The following is an 18,632-nucleotide window of genomic DNA, read 5'->3' as shown; positions in this document are numbered from 1 at the left end:
CTTCTTTTACAATATCTTTTGTGTGTTGTGCACAGTTAAACTTGCTGAACTTGGTTTCGGTTCTCATTCTGTGGTACTGCTCTTGTGGGTTGTTGCAAGTGGTTCACATACTGAGTGTTATGGGTACCAAAGTTTGGAAACCTCTGCTCTCTGTTACTGTGTAATGTAGCATATCTACCAAGAAGTTAAATATCTTCTAGTTTTTGGCAAGTATTGTGTGGTGGCTGGCCTATCAGTTTTAAGTTCAGTAATGTTTCCTGTTCAACTTCACCATCAGATGTTGTGAGTGCATTCACATAAAAGCGCACTTTTTGCAACCTACAGTTTGTACCTGTCATATTTACTGGAAGATTTACTTACTCCATACAGTAAATGTTATGAAATGGAGGGTAATATTTGTTTGGTACTTCTATTAATGTTCATGTGCAGTGAAAAATAAGAGCCTTACATGCTTCGCATCTTTTTTATTCCCAGAAAATGGTCTTCTGTTGATCTTAGAATGTTTTTGCCTGTGTCTGGAGAATAGCTCTGCAAGAAAAAACCCTATATTTTTGCATTTTGTCAGCATATGTATCTGAAGTAATCCTTTAATGGAACCTGATCTGTCCCCTACACTTTGCCAAGATTCCATTTTTCAAAGATAATTCTAAACTGTCCGTTATTTACCATTTATTTTTCTGGCCAGCACCTTCTTGCAGAAAGAAAACTAATTTCTTTGGTGAGACCGCCCTCCTGACTTGAGCAAAAACTATTTATTTCTCTTTTTGCAGTGTTGGGTTATCAACTATTTGCAGTATTTCAGCAGTGGCTCACCACAGTAAAGGCTGGCCTGATGTCTGACCTTTAAATCTCATCTGCACAAAACAGAATATGTGTATGAAGTTTTTGTACTATTCTGCAGCTGCAAACCATTCACAACTCTATCACCACTGCAATGGGAGAGGTGAATATACATCAAGACACAAATCTGTAGTTAACTTGAAAGGATAGCATTTAATAATGTAATAGAAATTGGAGGAAGGTAGATTTTTTTTTTTTTTTTTTGGTGAGAGAAACTTGGACCTCCAGATTTCCTACTCTCCTCCTCCATACTCCTGATTTTCAGATAGTTTGAGCTTAGTCCAGTTGTTATCAACATGTGTTTGGGTGTGCATCAGCAGTATAAGCATCTTAGTAGCATGTTGGCTCCTCTCACAAAAAAGATAAACTGGTGAAGGGTAGGTACCAAGTTAGTGGAAACTTAGTTTTGAGGGCAGGTTCACAACTGTGGATAAAATTTGTGATCCAATGTACTGCATTTCTTGCTCAAGCCTCAACACATGTGATGATAAAACTACATGGTTGAGAGACCACTTTCTACCTTCTTGTTTGTGGTCAGGAAACTGCTCACTCTTGTTCTGTTCCTTGCTGCAGCTCCTGTAGTGTTTGGTGAGTAAGTGGATGGGCTCAGTTCATCTCTAGTAGCATCAGTGCTACTTAACACTCTCTGAGCTGATCAGGAGGTTGCATGGCTTGTTACAGTGCCTAAACCAGTGCTTTGGTAGAGAGTGTGTTAGCTGAACCCCCCTATGCCCAGGGATGGGTAGGAAGCATGAAACTTTGCACTGAAGTTACATGAGAAGATTTAGCAGCAGAAGATCAAGACCACAGCCACTATGGGCAGGCGTTTTGGGACTTAACATATGAGGTATACCTCTGTGTAATTTTAAGAGAAGTAATTCTGATACTTGAATTTTCTCTTGTCACAGGAGACTAATCCTTTTCCTCTAGACTTTGTTTACATCCAGAAATATTGAATTTCTTTCATTCAGAATGTATGATCAGAAGAAGGATCACAATGGCAGTAAAAACTAGATAGTGCTGGAGCAGTAGAGATGCACTATGTGCTTGTAAGTGGGAATAAAAATAAATATAAAAGACTTAATGATGTTGAGGCTGGTTTATGAAACTGCTGATGAAGGACCTATCCAATACTAAAACATTAGTGTAACCTTTGTGAATATAAATAAGCCATTTTCTCATGTTGCTGGCATTTCAAGCTGGCTGATTATGTTTGTCTAAATGTTCATGGCTACAAGTTATTTCTAATTAGAATGCTTTGAAAAAAATAGCTAATGCACCACCTAGCTTCAAATATTCTTGCAGGTGCAAGCGTGTTGGTAAGCATTCTAGCTTCTCATTTCCTCACAAATGATAAGGAAAATAATTAAGTGCTTATCAAGTTTGCCATGTTTATTTCTCTTTTTTGTTAGTTATTTATTACCTCTTTCTCCCCTACATTCTTGTCTACCCCCATTTTAAATTTACTTGAATTTTTTTACCCCCTTTCACTGCTCTTCCTGCGTATTTAATCATTCCTGATTACGAGAGGGGGATATTAATCATGTACTAGTCAACACAGTAACTGGCTGGTAGTATTTTGTTGTGCATTGCATTTCTGACTTCAGGTGAAATTTCTCAGTTGTTATAATGCATAGGAATAGCAGAACTATGCAAGTGCTTCTTTTACCAGGTCAGAAATAATCATAGTGGGAATCTACTTCAGCCCAGTAAAAGCTGCAGCTTTATGCAGCATGTCTGCCTTTTTGCATATCAGATGGGATTTTATGTTCTATTTACAGGGCAACAACTGTATTTTGTAAAGGTAGACTGTGTTACTCCTTACTTAGAGGAGAGAATTGAGAAGCTCTACTGAAATGTCTGCTGCTGATTGTGGAGCAAGTATTTGGCATTTTGTAATGTGCTGAGTATTGCATGGCTTGAGCTTTTGTTATGACCAAATGTATTATTGCCTTATAATGCACTTGCATACAATACACTGGATACAGGAATTTTCACCAGGAGTTTGTATTTCTGCCACAATTTTGTTGTCTTCATCACCTGGAGGGTGATACTGTTCAGTGTAAAGAAACCAGGGCTCAGACTTGCACGGATGTTAAAGGGTGCATTTTGTCCAGAGAATTTGACTGCTCAATTTTGCACAGAAGTGTGCTCTGGCTAAATTTCCATTACCTTTTTCCATTCCAGCTTTACATGGCTTGAGGATGTGACACGATTAACAGAATTACTAGTTTGAAATATAGGTTAAATGTCTGCAGCATGTCCATCTCCAGAAAATAAGGCTTCCAGAGAGGATGGATAATTTACTTAATGCCTTGTACGACAATAATTAATTTGATAACTTCCTATTTCCCCACACCTCCATGTGCTGAGTTCTTGGTGTGAAGCCGGAGCAGTTCTTGGGTCACAACACCTCTTGAAGCTTTTGTTTTTTGTAAGCAGTTGCAAAAGATCCCATTACAAAGAAGCACTCTTTCTGTTGCTTGTGTTACAGTTTTGTATTACAGTGCACAAGCTTTACAAAATGGCTTTTGCCCACTGAAAGGAACTAATATTTCCCAGTCTAGTGGGGTCATGTGATGCTTACAACAAAACTGATTCTTAAAGCCATCTAATGTTTTTGCATCAAAGGTTTGTTTTCAGCTGTTCTGGTTTTGCTGAACTTGGTATTAAGGCTGTATGTGCTCATGTAAACCAAGTGGAATCGAAGTCCAAATATCTGCTTGAGGAACTGGAGTTGCATTTAAATGATCTCATCAGGCAGATCTAAGTAAGGGCTGCTGCTGAGAGGAGCTGTCCTGTCCCTTTCCAGCCATATTCCCGGCTGTTCCCATGTGCAAGCAGCAGTGCTGGGGTGGCTGTGAGGTCAAACCAGCCCAAAATATACTCCAGATTTCAACTTCATTGTTCCTGCTCTTCATCTCGCTGTGTGGTTGAAGTGCTGCTGCTGGCACAGGGGAAGGAGTAGCCAGAAGCAGAAGCTGGAGCAGAAGGCGACAGGGAGGGAGGACAAGTGGGTGACCACAGAGTGGCCTGTTCTCAGCAGCAGCTCTGCAACAGCCTGGGCTTAAAGTGATTGTGAGCGATAACCTTAAACAGAAGTGCCTTGATAAAGTTGTGTGTATAAAGTAAGTTCCTATTATGACTTCAGAAATTTCTTGTTTTGTTAGGAAATCTGTTTCATAAATAAGGTACCACTTGGATGGACAATTTTAGCCTTGGCCTGAGCAGTTGACAGCAGCAATGCCCCTTACTGAGTTGCACTCCGGGAGCTGGAGATTTTGGAGCATACTAGCTGTCAAATCTGCAAGCAAATTAGTTTTCAGAAAGGTCTAAGACTTCACGCTTTCACCCTCATTGCAAAGTTGTAAGTGTGATCTGCATGTAGATTTATAAATTATGTGCAATTGCCTACCCAATTTGTGCATCATACTGATCCCACAGGAGTTACTCTTCTTAAATTTGTTTCTGAATTTAGGATTCCTCAATTAGAGTGTAAACTACTGTGGTATGGTAAGGGATTCTGTAGGAAAGGGAAATTCAGCCTGTCAGCTCTTTGATGGAGACCAGGAAAACTTGCTGGTACAACTCTCTGTACCATCACCTTGGTCTTTCTAAAATCCTTCAGTACTCCCACCTCCATAGGAGAGACAGATATGGCACTGAAAATACCTTCTTAGACATTGAGGAATGATGTAGGACAGAGCTCCCACTGTTATAGTACAATACAACTTTTTGTGTATGGGGGCGATACCCAAGGAAAGAGGAATTTCTGCCTAAGATTGCAGATGTCTGAAAAGCTTCTGGATGTAGTGGGCCTTGCTAGATTATCCTCATCATTCTGGAACTAGCCACCCTTACGTTCTTGGGAGGTTCCTTGCTGATTGAATGAAATGGAAGAGGGAGAAATGCCATGTTGCAGCTGTGGGTGTCATGCATGCATTGTCATCCAAAAACTGGTGCTTTTGTAGTGTGGATTGCTGATCTCACTGTGGACCTCTGCAAGCCTCCATGTTTGTGGAGGCAGCCTCTGAGTGTACCTCAGTGTTTAAAAGGAAAAATAAGCTTCTAAGAAGTAAAGAATAAATACTTGAAAATGTTGTTGGAATCCACAGAAGGCTGAGGAATCATTGAGCAGCACAGAGCGACAGCTATGATGTCTCTTTCCATTGCTATACAAAGAGCAGGCTTGGTTAGGAATGGCTTGATATGGTGGATTTTGCCATGGGAGAGGGAGCTGGATTAGATCAGAGTGTCCAAACTCTGCAGACCAGTTGTTCAGAAGGCATCAGAGGATCACCTTATGAAATGGGTAAATGAGCTTTGGATTTGCTTTTTATAGAAATGTGCAAGGAAAACCCCAGTAAAGGTGAGAAAAGGTTAAGATGATGGCAAATAATAACAATAAATTGAGGTGCCCAACATCTACCCTAATAATGTTTTTAAGTGAAAATAATTATGACAACAGTGGCCTTTCTTCCTTTCCCTTGTTCTTCCTACGAAAAAGTTGTGGATTTTTTTGATTCAGAGTTGAAGGAATATTGACCTAAGTGGCATCTCAAGGTCCTTCATGTTACTGTTTCAGGTTTTTGGTTGTGTTTAGGGAACCAATTGCTTTCACAATCCAAAGCAACAGGCTTCAGTAATCACATTCTAATATTTTATTATTTTATTATATATTATTATAATTCTTTTATTACAGTTTCTATTGTTTAAATATGCTTTCCTTTATATTTTCTTCCAGATTTCTTACCAATAGCAGATTTCTTCAGATCCTATTAATCAGAATAAATTCCATTCTGTTAGGAAAGTTGGCTGGATTTGTGCTTTGCTTTTTTTTTTTTTTTCCCTAATTCCTAAAACAGGAGCCTTTTCCTAACAACAAAAATTGCGTAATTTTGGATCCTACCGTCAGTAATAAAAGTAAACTTTTTGAATGTATAGCATTTTGTGCACACTTGGAATGCAGAAGTAGAATAGCCAAACAAAAATGGTGGTTTTTCTATGGTTGTGTTGAACAAGCACATTGAAAATTCAGATAAGAAAAAAATCTCCCTGTTGAAGATTGTAATCTTTCTATAGAAGAGCTTAGGCTAGTCATGGTGGAAGTATTTTTAGTACCAAGCTCTTCAAGGTTTAAAACACATAATAAATTTCAGTGAAAGACAAAACATGTTTTTAGGATGAGACACCCTTAAAGGGACGATGAATATTTTAATTTTCTCTGTAGAGAACTGTCAGCACTCTAATAACTGTGTTTGCAGTCATTAGATCTTATATTTAATCCTGTGTCTTACTCTCGTGTTTCTGTATGTATTTTTCAGGCAGCAGCATCTGTCCAAAGTCCTTAATATTGCCTAGAACCTGTACAGTGAGTTCCACAACCAGACTAGTTGAGCAGAATGTATGCAATGAAGCGGCTCAGGGAATAAATGGAAGTGTGCCAGTCAAACAATCCCCACGTTCAGCTTCAAATCCAAAGCCACAAGGTAAGTAGTCTCAAATATTTTTGTTAGGGAAGTTGTTCTTCATCTCAGACTTCTGAGAGAAATAGAGCATCTTGAAAGAACTGTATTTGTCAGAAAGAAAACCATAGGGTAAAAGCTTGTTACTGAAATACAAAAGTTCTGTAAATGCCTTACGATTCTGTAATTTCTGACTTAGTTTTCAAAAGTATTGCTGTATTTAAGCTGGGAGGTTTTGACACTATTTTTGAATTGGAGCATTTGACAGGCTGGCTTCAAGGCAGGAGTGGTGGGGAGGATATTCAGAGCCTTTGGAGTTCTAGCTCTGCAGGAGTTTGTGGAAAGATGGGAACTTCATGTTTGTGGAGTAAAAGCTGACCAATAATTTATACAGAGTAGAAGTAAATGTCCCTTCTTTCTGTTTCTGTCCATAGATAGTATCTTTACTTTTAAAAGCTACATAAGTCAACCCTCTATATTTATAAATACTTTATATGTGATACTTTATATGTATAAATATCTATACATACGTCATGTATATATATAGATATAAAAACAATATATATATATATATTGACTCAAACCACAAACCATCTTTTTTTGTGCTCTTCTCAGTAATATTGATGATTCTCTGATGCAGCAAAGAGTCACTTTCATTCCAGAAATCTTGAATTCAAAGCAACTCTGGACTGATGTCTTTTAGAAGTGACATGCAATAGGAACTTTGTTCATCCTAAAATTAAAAGAAAAAGAGTGAGGTTAGAGGACTAATATCATGATGCTGTTCAGTGAATTGGATTCTGAGACACAGTGCTGATACAACAGAAACAAGAACTACTTGTAGAAAACTAGATGTGGTAGTTTGACCCTGGCTGGATGCCAGGTACCCACCAAAGCTGCTCTGTCACTCTCCTCTGTAACTGGACAGAAGAGAGAAAATACAACAAAAGGCTCATAAGTTGAGATAAGGGTGGGGAGAGATCACAAACTGATTACCATCATGGGCAAAACAGGCTTGACTTGGGGACATTAATTGAATTTATTACAATAAAAGAAGACTTAAAAACACCTTCCCCCCACCCCTCCCTCATTCCCAGGCTCTGCCTCCTTCCCCCAGCAGCTCAGGGAGGCAGGAATGGAGGTTATAGTCACTTCATCACATGTTGTTTCTGTTGCTGCTCGGAGAGAGGAGTCCTTCCCCTGCTCCAGTGTGGGGTCCCTCCCATGGGAGACAGCTCTCCTTGAACTTCTCCCTTGTGAGTCCTTCCCATGGGCTACAGTTCTTCACAAACTGCTCCAACGTGGGTCACTTTTCCAGGGGGTGCAGTCCTTCAAGAACAGGCTACTCCAGCGTGGGTGTCCCCCAGGGCCACAAGTCCTGCCAGCAAAGCTGTTCTAGCAAGGGCTCCTTTCCCCATGGGGCCAGAGGTCCTGCTCTAGCACAGGCTTCCCATGGGGTCAATAAATGGGTTTTGACCATTGGGATCTCAAAGCCTTCTTTTGGGCATCCACCTGCCCCAGTGTGGGTCTCCTCCATGGGCTGCAGGTGGATTTCTGCACCCCCAGTGACGTCCATGGGCTGCAGGGGCACAGCTGCTTCACCATGGTCTGCACCACGAGCTGGGGGGCAATCTCAGTTCCAATGCCTGGAGCACCTCCTGCCCCTCCTTCTTCACAAGCCTTGATGTCCACAGGGTTGTTCCTCTTGCATATTCTCACTGCTTTCTTCTCTGAGTGGAATTACATCTGTGCAATAACTTTTCTTTCTTTCTTGAGTGTGTTACCACAGACGTGGCACCACCTTCTTGGATTGACTTGGGCTTGGCCAGCGGGTCCACCAAAACCTGGCCATGCAAATCCAATACACTAGAGCCCATCTAAATCACATATGGAAACTAGAATCACACAGGGTCGTTTTGTAGTGGATACAACAACCTGTGTATCACTTAATGGGAAAATGCATCTCGAAGGATTTTGCATCAGTCTCGAGTTCATCTTAGACTTAAAGGGGGAGGTAATTTTTTGGGGTGTCAAGAAAGTTTTGTTCATTTCAGGAGAATGAGAGAAAAATAAAGCTCTTTTTTTTTGTATAATTTGTTTTTATAGAACTTCTGCCAGTATTGTTGAGTAAACTAAGATGTTTTTGTCAGTTAGATGTAAACATTACTTATCTGAGTAGCCTTTCTGCACCATTTCCTATGCCTCTGAAACAAATTCTCTGCAGCAAAGTTAACAAGAGAACATGTGTTCTTCCTAAGAAAAATATTTTAGAAATCTTCTAATGGATAAATAGAAATGGGCAATCGATAAAAAGATTTTAAGCCTTTCAAAAACAAAGCCAGCACACTTATTATAAATTCTAACCATTAGATAAATTAGGAGTTGTATATTATTGGACCCCATTCATTCAAGTAGTTATGCAGCTGTCATTGCTCTTCCATAGCCATGACTTGTGTGTTTGTCAATATTGTTTACTCCAAATTGTGCCACAGCCAAGAATAGTGTTGTAGTCTAAGAAATGCAGCTGCGTAGATTATATTTAATAATACTGTTTTAAATAGTATTTTGTGTCTGCTTTGTTCATGGGCCTATGTCTTTCTCCATTTATTTCTATTAAATATGTGCACCAGATTGAAGTTTTGTAGTATATCTTTTCTTTTTTTTGCTTTTAATTGAATTCAAGCAAACCAGAATACAATTAATGAGATAAGTATTTGGGAGTCCAAATGATGTAAGCAGACTAGATTGCTCTAGTTTATTGGTTTAAAAGCGGTCACTGTATTTTTTTTTAAAGAGCTTTTCATGCACAGGTACAGAAACATTTTTGGTTTATAGCAGTAGGAAATGTTCTTCCAAATTGTTGTTCTAATCATGCAAATACTAAATGTCCTTTCATAGTGAGAGGAAACAAGATGACAGACCTGAATTGTAATGCCAGTATATTTGATTGTGGATGAACTAACTGCAAAATGACCTTCATTTAACCTACCAGAATGCATATAATTAAAATGAGAGATATAAAAATTACTTTCAGGTTGTGTTGCAAGTAGGGTACAGCTACTTTCAGTAAACTTAGTTTTAATAGAGGAAATAGAGCTTTAATATAGAGGAAAAAGGTCCAAAATCTTGCACTTGAAGTGAACCCTGTTTTGTCCGTACTTGGTCTCTGAGAAGTAGTTTAAATATTTGGAAACAGTTCACTTAGGGTAGCTAGGTCAAGTGAATAAATTTCTGCACAGAATCCAATATAAAATTCTTTCTTTTCATTTTCATTTTTTCCCCTGGCATTTCAATTAGAAAAAAAAAAATCTGTCTGATGCACTGGTAAAGAACAATTTTTGTTCTCCAGTAATTCCTTCCATCAATTTTTGTTCCTTCCATCAACAGTTTAGCAATTCATATGTCAGATTTCTGTCTTGAGTACGGTTTGGTTCGCAAAAATCCTTGCAAATTTGGAACAAAGCCTGAAACTGGCTGAAGGCCGATGAGGGAGTTAAGCAAAGAAATCAGGACTGTGGAGCAAAGCAGTCACAGTCTGTACTGCCTGTGGAACCTGATGCTTTGCCTTTGCACCAATGCAGGGTGTTCTCTGACAGAGTGGACTAATCCAGACCGAAGATAGTCAGTGGAAATAGCAAAATATGCTGCCAGGTTCCAAGACGAAGGTGATGCATGAGAGAGGAAGCAAATTGTTAAATAATTTGAAATTTGCCCTTACCTACAAATAGTCGGGCAGTCATCTGAAGCTAGCAGTAGCAGAATGCATGTAGAATGACATGTTAAAAAAAAGACCTCTTTTTTAAAGAAAAAAAAAAAGTTCCTTCTATTCCTTGCCTTTTGAACCTCTTGCATTAGTTTTTTTATGATGCCCAGTTACTAAATACTGGGCACCGAAGCTGTTGTCTGTACCAGGCAGCTTTATTGTAGCATGCAAAATATATTGAAATGTCAACACTTCTTCAGAGCAGTGAAGTGTCTTGTTGGTTCAAGTCTGTGCATCAGTTGCTCATTTAAATTTTTCTAATGAGAGCTTAGCAGTTTTTATGAATCTCCTGCTGAGGCTGAAGAGGCATTTTTGTTTGGGTTGGAGATGAATTTCCACTCCATAAGACAACCCGGTTTGTGCTACTGGGAAATGATAACAGCACAGCACATTCAGCACATAGACTTCAGCAGTCTGTTTTAGCTGACTGTCTGCTGTGTAGCATCAGTCCTGTCTTCCTTTCTCAGTTAATTTGTAAATGTTCAGTGGCTTGGGCCTAAAAAAGCTGAGAAAACTCTTAAAGGTCTGAAATGTAGACTGTGCTTCTCTAAAAGATTTGTACAGTTAATGGTGGATTGAACGAAAACTGAGAGCTGTTGCTAGGTAGGGTTCTTCACTCTCAGTGGTGCTTTAAGAAACTCATTAGAAAGTCTCTTTTTCAGTGAAACTGCCAAACCCCAAATATTATCTCTGGGAAGAAGACAAATGAGAGAACAAAGTATATCTGATTAATATTGGTCATCTTTCTTAATACAGTATTGGAAGATATTTCTTCCAATGTGTGATCTAAAAACCTGGAAATTCACATCTCAAAGAGAAGATGGCTCTTTCTCTCTTTCTGCTGAGTCTGGGTTACTAGTTATTTCATACTGTTCTTAAGAGGGTAAGTCTTTGGCATCCAGCTGTGCTCATTTGATCTTCCTTAAGGTGATGGAGCTTGCAAGGAGGTGATGATGGATGACTCAGCCAGGAGAGCTGTAGTTGTTTGCCCCAGGAACTTTTAGCTGTATGTTCATCGAGTCAAGGCACAGCAGCATTTTTAACCATGGGGAGTTAAACACATGGATGGAGGTTGAACACATGATGCTTTCCAAGGGAAGAGATAAATGATCTTTGATAATATGCTTTGGAGTCTGCAAAGGTGGTTGCACCTCCTGAGCTATGTGCAGCATTAACTCCCATTTCCTCATATGCAGAATGGAATGCACAACTAGGCACTGCAGCATAAATGTTGATTGTGGCCAGTATACAGTGCCATCTACTTGAGTATATGGAGGGGTTTTCTTTGAGCAGAATGGGCAGTTCATGTCTCCTAATGAGCTCAAAATTCTACAGTGTGGAGACAAGAGTATTTATAGACTCAAACAGAGCTCTGTATTATGCAGGTTACTACAATGGGCCACTCTTTTCTTTTTTTTTTTCCTCTTAAGATCCTTACTTCCTTGCTGTATGCACATTGAAAAATAATCTGATTAAAACAAAACACTGCAGAAGTACATTGAGGGGAGAATTAATGGAATTTATTTTCCATAATCCCTGTTAACAAGGCTGACCTTACAGGAAGGTTTGAGGGTTGGGGGTTTTTTACACTACTGATTCTTTTCTTTCCATTGATCTTGTGACTACCCTTTCTCCATTGCTCTATTTCTAAACCATACAGTAGCTACAGCAGCAGCTGATTAGGGGAAATACACTCTCTGAGATGCTAATAGGAAGTAAAGCATAAAATACCTTGCAAAAGTGAGTTGGTATGGCTCTTTGGTTTGTGGTTCTCTTCTGAAGACATTACAGGGATTTTCAGTATATGGGGTTTGTCCAGTCTGACCAGCGGTTCCTCATGCTTGCCCTACGTAAATGCTGCTAAGCTGTGTTTTTTCAGTAATAGCTGCAAAAGTGTGTGACACCTCCACAGAATGTCCTAGAATTTGATTTTTGTCCCAGTGGATCCAGTATAAAAATAACCTCCAACTAATTCCTTCTGCTTTATCAGTAGACATTAATTCCCTATAGTTTAGTAGTTTTAATATATCCTTGTGAGGATATTAACATTTTATGAGATGTACAAAAGAATTGAGGAGATGCACGAGTCCATTACATAAGAGATTTCCCAGGAATGGGGGTTATACAAAGTCCACTGCAAGAGCAAAAAGTGTTCCTACAAACTCGTGTGGTGCTGGTCAGCAAATCCACTCGGTGATCCCTTTCCTGTCCATCTCCTCCCTGAGGGAATGGCAGCGCTTACATTCAATTATGTGTCCTGCTTTTTCCCAGCCCCCTCGTGTCACCTTTTTCCACTGTCCCCTTGCCTTTGTCAGCGCAGCAAGCTATTCAGTGCTTGGACAATTATCTGATGCTCATTGGCCTAATTCTGCCAGACCTTCCCCGAACTCCCTGAGAAGAGGGAATGTAGGGAAAGCTACTCCACTGCACTGCAGCTGCAGCTGAGCAACTGCATGCGGCTTCTCAGGAGGGACTTCAGTTACTACAGATACTGAAGCAGTTACACAATTTAATAGCCTGTTTGTTTCGGGGTTGCATTGTAACTCTTTCAAAAGTGATTGAGTCATCTTTCTGTACTGCATCCTCTCCAAACTTGCTTTTCTTGCTTGTGTTAATATATATAAAGCTTCCAAGAACCAAGTGTGCACATATGCACAGCAAAAGCATCTGATCTACAGTAATTGTCTTCCTTCTCCCTGTGATCATTTCATTTATTAGCATTTGTAGTTGATATGATTGAAGTCTAAAGCTTTTTGTGGTAAATTCATTTCTTTATAGAGTCTCTCATGATATTTTTCAGACTGCAGCAATCACTGCAATCCCACTTAGGTGCAATTAAGTTATTGGAAACACAAATATTACCTCCTATAAATTTAACGTAAGGTAGAGATGGAAAATGGCCCCCAAACTGCTAGAAACACTTGATTATCATAGTCTATGATTAGTATATTTGCAAGAATTTTTACAACACCCCTTTCAATTGTCAGTTGATGGAGTGTAAGCTCATTCCTGTGGTGCATGGATTTTCCAGGATGAGTTAGTAAGCTATTCTAGAGTCAGCGAAGCGAAGAACGTGGCTTTTTCACATCCATCTATTGTGTACCCTGTACTAATGCTTTTTTTTTTTTTTTTTCCTACCATGAGAATGGCATGTGATTCCTAATGACAATTCCTGTCCTCTTTCCTTTCATGGTTGCTCCCTGCCAGGTCTTTGTAGTTGCTGGAGGGCCAGTGCCTGTGGCACACTGGATGGGGTGTCTGTGGAGTAGCAGCCAAGCCCCTGGGGCCACTGGCTCCTCTGGCAGGGCATTACCTACTCTTGCCAATTTATGCCTGCCTTTTAATAAATCTTTTTTCAATGGCATATCAAATGGTTTCACTTTCCCCACAATACGTTTTGGAAGTATGTGTGGGATTGAACAGAGTTGTGTTCTTGGGAGTTAAGGGCCTTTCTGTTAAGTCTCTCTTTTTGATGCAGCTGGACATGCATTCCACTGAGAGTGGAACACATTTGGGCCCCGTCTGTGATGTGCTTTTGCTGCCCACAAATGCTGCATAGTTTCTTAAAGGGATAAAAGTTAATTTAAAGATCTTTAGGACATGTGACTTTAGTTGCTTTATGTGTCACCTTGTCTTTTGTGCTCTAGTCACTGCTGTATTAAACAGTGGCTGATCATTAACAATCTAATTAGAAGGACTTATGGAAGGGATGAGGGAAAAGCAAGAAAAATAAAAAGTATTTTCAGGGGGGAAGGTTTTCAGCAGTATAATTAGACAAAGGTTCAGTGAGTAAAGGAAGTTTAAAGCTGAAGGCAAATACCTTTTCCATTGACAATTATTACTGAGGTCACAAGGGATAAGGTAAAGAATGAGAGCACCAGAATTTTGGGGCAGCAATTTAAATCTCTGTCTTGAGCTTCACAGTGCAGTTAGGTCCTTTGTGTTCACTTCTTTTTAATTATAAAGCCTGCATTTTTGCAGGCCACTTATGTATTTTTCTAGCCTGTCAAAGTAGAATATGGTTCAGCTTTTAGTCAGGAAATATAATAAGATCCCCAATACCAAACAGTGCATAAAGGACTATATGAAGTCCCTGTATCACAGCTCTAAGGTTAATTAAAGCCTGACCATCTCTTTTTCATTACTGCAGTGGGTTCTTATGCAAAAGTCTCAGTATGTGAGAGTAACCTGGTATCATAGAAGGTGTCCCTGCCCATGGCAGGGGGTTTGGAACTAGATGATTTTTAAGGTCCCTTCCAGCCCAAACCATTCTATGATTCTATTCTGGCAGCTCAGAGAAACATGAGTGACTGACTGATTGTTGTTGTTGTTGTTTGCAGTGCCTCCAAAGCCAATTCATCTGCAGAAGGCAACATACCAAACCCCCAGGCATAAAGCTTTAGCAAATCACAAACCAAGAATGGAGGAAGAGACGCCCGCTGCTGTTTCTGGTGTTGCAAAGGAGAAGTCCAGTAAAGTGTCAGATCTCATCCATCGTTTTGAGGGAGGCAGGTATGTAAGAGAATTTCAGTTGGCTTGTAACTCTGCTTGTTGTATGTGGATTGTTGGAACTTGAACCTGTGAGGAAGAACATTGGTACCACAGTAGTGCTCATCCCCATCCCTGCCAGAGGAAGTGGTGGCAAAACTGCACGTGTTTTAAAACAGTGAGAGCCAATTGTATATTTGGCCTATACAGCATGTGCTCATTCATGAGGTGCTAGCCTTAATTTTTCTTAAAAAAAAAAGGAAACAAACAAACTTGTAGCATTTTTAAAACATCCTGAAAAATGGTAGGGATTTGAAATAGGTGCTGGGTTAAGTGCGAAACATTGCAGTTAATATTAAATTCTTCTGGTTTTGCAGGAAAAAAAAATACTTTTATAAGCAAATTGAAAAACCGGAAATCTTGATTTTCATTTTACACTGTTTTAACCATTCATGTGAAGAGAGTGAAGTCTATGAGTTACTTGTATTGATATGACATACATTCTCTAAATGGTTTCCTTTGTAGTACTTGGTGATTTTGGCATAGCTCAGTGTTCTGGAGTTTTGATACTGCATTTTACGGAAAACATTTGGAACTGTGGGAAAGATGAACCTCAGTGAACAATGCTTTCACAAAATAGTGTTACTTACAGTGTGTGTCTTTAATTAGATCTATGTGATGGATCTTTAATAGGATGTATTATAAGCTCTGAAAACAGAAGGCTTGAAAGGAATCTGCTCTGTGTAAAGAGAGCAACTTTCCAGAAAGCCCATGGCAGAGGAACAGCTCAAGGAACAGTCCAGTGCCAGTTCAGCACTGCAAGTCTTGGATGTGGTTTTCTCATTTTTCCTTGGGATACTGGTGTTCTAAAGGGATGCCTCCTGCAAGAATGAATGCATGATGTACAACAGAGCATGAGCTTCTGAGGAGCCAGACTATTAAGACTTTAAGAATTTCCCCTCAAGATGGGTGAAATTTAATCCTTTATATGGAAGCAGCTGCGCATTGTAAAAGTATCTTTGTCCATTGGAATAGAAATAATTTCAGAGCTTCGTCTGCAAGAAACTTCTGTCACTAGGCAGAGACTTAATTGCACTTGGTCGTGGCAGGAGCTTAGAGATGGGGAAAAGAGATTACTACAGCACTGGAAGTCCTATGAATTCTTATAGCACAAGTCTCTAACCCTGTTACCAACTTTGTTTTCTAGTCTTCCTCCAAAGTTTTTTAAACAGTTTGGCATTCTTAGAAAAACAATTTTATCCTTTCTGAAAGGAAGCTCCTCAGGTACATTGTGTCCTACACCACTGAGCCCTACATTGCTTCCTGCTAGAAATGCCTGGTGTATTGGAAAGGAACTTTTTCAATATTATGCAATCAAAGGAAACTATAAAGAAGGCAAGGAAACCTTTCTTGTCCACAGACCTTTAAAAGTAGGGACATTTTGTGGACTATGGGAAGTTGAGTTGCTTACATCCAGTAATATCTGTCCAGTGACTAAATTCTCCTCAAGTCTATGATCTCTGCTTATGAGAAACTTCCATAATTAGAATGCTAAGTTCTGGAATATCCTGCTTTGACAGTGGAGGCAATCCCTGTTTTTTGAATGAACTCAATTCACACAATGTATTTTCTGTGAAGTTGGAACTTTGGTTTTAATTAGTGGACTCGAAATGGCTAGGTAGCATATTCATGAACTAGAAACTGTGATTGTCAATTATGATAACTTATTTTCATTAGTCTGTACAGCACACAAACATGTAGGCATGGCAGAAAGTTAATTAAACCTCTTTGCTCTGTGAAGGCAGTTGAAAAATGTACATTAATTTTATCCTGCAGTTAGGCTTACTGGATAAAAAAAAGGTATAATCTTTACACAACTAAGAAAAACTGATTTAATTTTTTTTATATATGATGGAAAAAGGTAAAGCTAATGTAAGTGGTTTTTTGAGCTCTGTGTGTCACAGTGCAGAATGTGTTTGTGTAAACTGCCCTATAAATAAAGAGTAAACATACATTTTGTAAGCACTTATCATCTTTCCAGAAGATGGAGGTCCAGAGAACAATGTGTTAAAGGACAGTTATGATACTTTTATAGCAAGTTAAATGTGGCTTGTTAAACGTACTTCAGGTTCCAATAATTTTTTTTCCTGAATTATAATGAATGGAAATGCTTTTACAGAGCAGAGTAGAATTTATATTGCCCTAAAAGTGAAAATCTCAAAAATAAAACAGAAAGGGTGAATGAAAGGTATGAACAAAGGATAATATGTTTAAAGCAGAGATAAAGTAATGGAGGAAAAAGAAATTAAAGAAACAGATGCTGCATCAGAAAAGATGCAGCATGATGGAAGGACGCTGCTAAATAAGGAAACAGGGGAAGAGATGGAATAAAAATTTAAAGCTCCTCCTGTAATCTGCTGAACTAAGGAAAGGGATGCTAAATGCTCTTGGACATGTTTAAATCATTTTTTTAATTAAAGGGTAGTTAGGGAATAGGCTACTTGTTACTTTAAGTCACTTGGGACTTAGGAGACCACGGGTCTTGCTCCATTTCCACCAGTAATTTCTGGGACACTGAGCCAGTTGCTTCATCTGGCAGTTTCTTGATTTCCTTGTCTGTTACGTGGAGCTAATAATAGAGACAGGTTGCAAAAGATCATAGAATCCAACTGTTAACCCAGCAGTGCCAAGCCCACCACTAAACCACATCCTCAAGTGCCACATTTACATGCCCTTTAAATACCTCCAGGGATGGTGACTCAAAGTCTTCCCTGGGCAGCCTGTTCCAATGCCTGACAACATTTTCAATGGAGAAATTTTTCCTAATTTCCCATCTAAATCTCCCCTACAGATGAGATTCAAGACAGATGAGGATGCAATGGAGCAGTATGGATGGCACTCTGGGTTTCCAGTAAGAGATGCATGTTTGTGTGTGGTTCAGTGCATTCCAGGTCTCAGTGGCCTGAACTTCCTAATATTAACATGGAAAAAAAAATGGTTTGGGAGGAATTGGTTATATGGTGCAACTCTGCTACTCACCATACCAGGATGTTTTATAAGTCCATGTTTAACTCTTCTCTCATCGATGTTTTGTTTGTTTGGTGTTTTTAGCTCGTTGAATCCTAGTGAGTTGAAGAAAGATTCCTCTGTTCTCCACCTTACTAAATCTCAAGGAAGATATGGGTCAACACCATCACCTCAGCCCAAACTCCCCTCCCAGCACTCACTACAAAAACGGGGAAACAATAATACTGACAAAACTCAGGTTGCACAGCTACACACAGCCAACGGAGTAGTAGCACAAGACCAGCCGGAAGATGAGGACAAGAGATTATCAGATCGTGGCTCTACTGTGTCCACTCCAGTTCCAGATGAAGTCATTGACAGCAGCTTGGTAAATGGGGAAGGAGAAAGTACTTGCAGGGAGTCATTGCAAAGTATGAGTACCTGTGAAGAGCAGATGCTTAACAGCTGCAGCAGGACTCCAAGCAGCGATACGCTGCTCCCACCCGAAAATGAAACTCCGGAAATTAGTACTGATGTGAAGGAAGAACCAACTGAGGAAATCAGTAAACAAGATCAACCTGTAGAAACAAAGGTAAAAAGAGAAATTGTTTCGTGCTTGATATATTACTACTTTGTGTATTTTCTCTTGTTTTTTATTTACAAAAACAGGCTTTCAAGAGCAGGTCAGAAAGTTGAAACTCTTTTGGTTATTTTTCCTCTGAAAATAAAGCTGGGAAAAAACTTTTTCTTGCATCTTCCCACCTCCTGCCCTCCTTTGCTCTTCCCCTCATGCCCTTTGCTCTTTCCCCATTAGCTATCTGAGGTTTAAAGAACAGGTGAAAGTGAAATATGTGGACGTGTTTGGCACTATGCTTCAGCTGTGCCAGACTATGAGGACACATGTTAGTGATGTATATAAAATAAAATTTCACATGTAGTAAACTGCAGTGACAGAGCTTCAGGCAGGACTGTTGTGTGAATCCATAATTTGGATGTAGTTGTCAAGTCAAAGCTGGAAAGGCAGTGGAAGTCTGCTAGCTATCAGCTAGATGGAATGTTCAGGGTATACT

The 18,632-nt window shown here is 39.5% G+C and overlaps 1 protein-coding gene across 5 annotated transcripts in view; it reads left to right on the top strand.

Moving 5' to 3' along the window:
• The window catches only part of FGD4 (FYVE, RhoGEF and PH domain containing 4), a 109,577-nt gene that overhangs the window by 61,199 nt on the left and 29,746 nt on the right, over positions 1-18,632 (top strand). For 4 of the 5 annotated variants that reach the window (XM_050324364.1, XM_050324367.1, XM_050324365.1 and 1 more), the window contains exons 2-4: positions 6,165-6,329; positions 14,409-14,580; positions 17,668-18,154. In XM_050324364.1, the coding sequence (XP_050180321.1) occupies positions 14,489-14,580; positions 17,668-18,154 (579 nt within the window). In that variant the 5' untranslated portion in view covers positions 6,165-6,329; positions 14,409-14,488. Of the gene's footprint in view, positions 1-4,131; positions 4,208-6,164; positions 6,330-14,408; positions 14,581-17,667; positions 18,155-18,632 lie in introns of those variants that run through there. The other variant, XM_050324369.1, reaches the window with a different exon arrangement.

Source organism: Myiozetetes cayanensis, unplaced genomic scaffold, assembly GCF_022539395.1.
Source record: "Myiozetetes cayanensis isolate MyiCay16 unplaced genomic scaffold, myiCay2020 scf3, whole genome shotgun sequence".
Taxonomy (NCBI): Eukaryota; Metazoa; Chordata; class Aves; order Passeriformes; family Tyrannidae; genus Myiozetetes; species Myiozetetes cayanensis.
The sequence above is the reverse complement of the archived record's forward strand: the minus strand, read 5'-3'. Positions and strand labels throughout refer to the sequence as shown.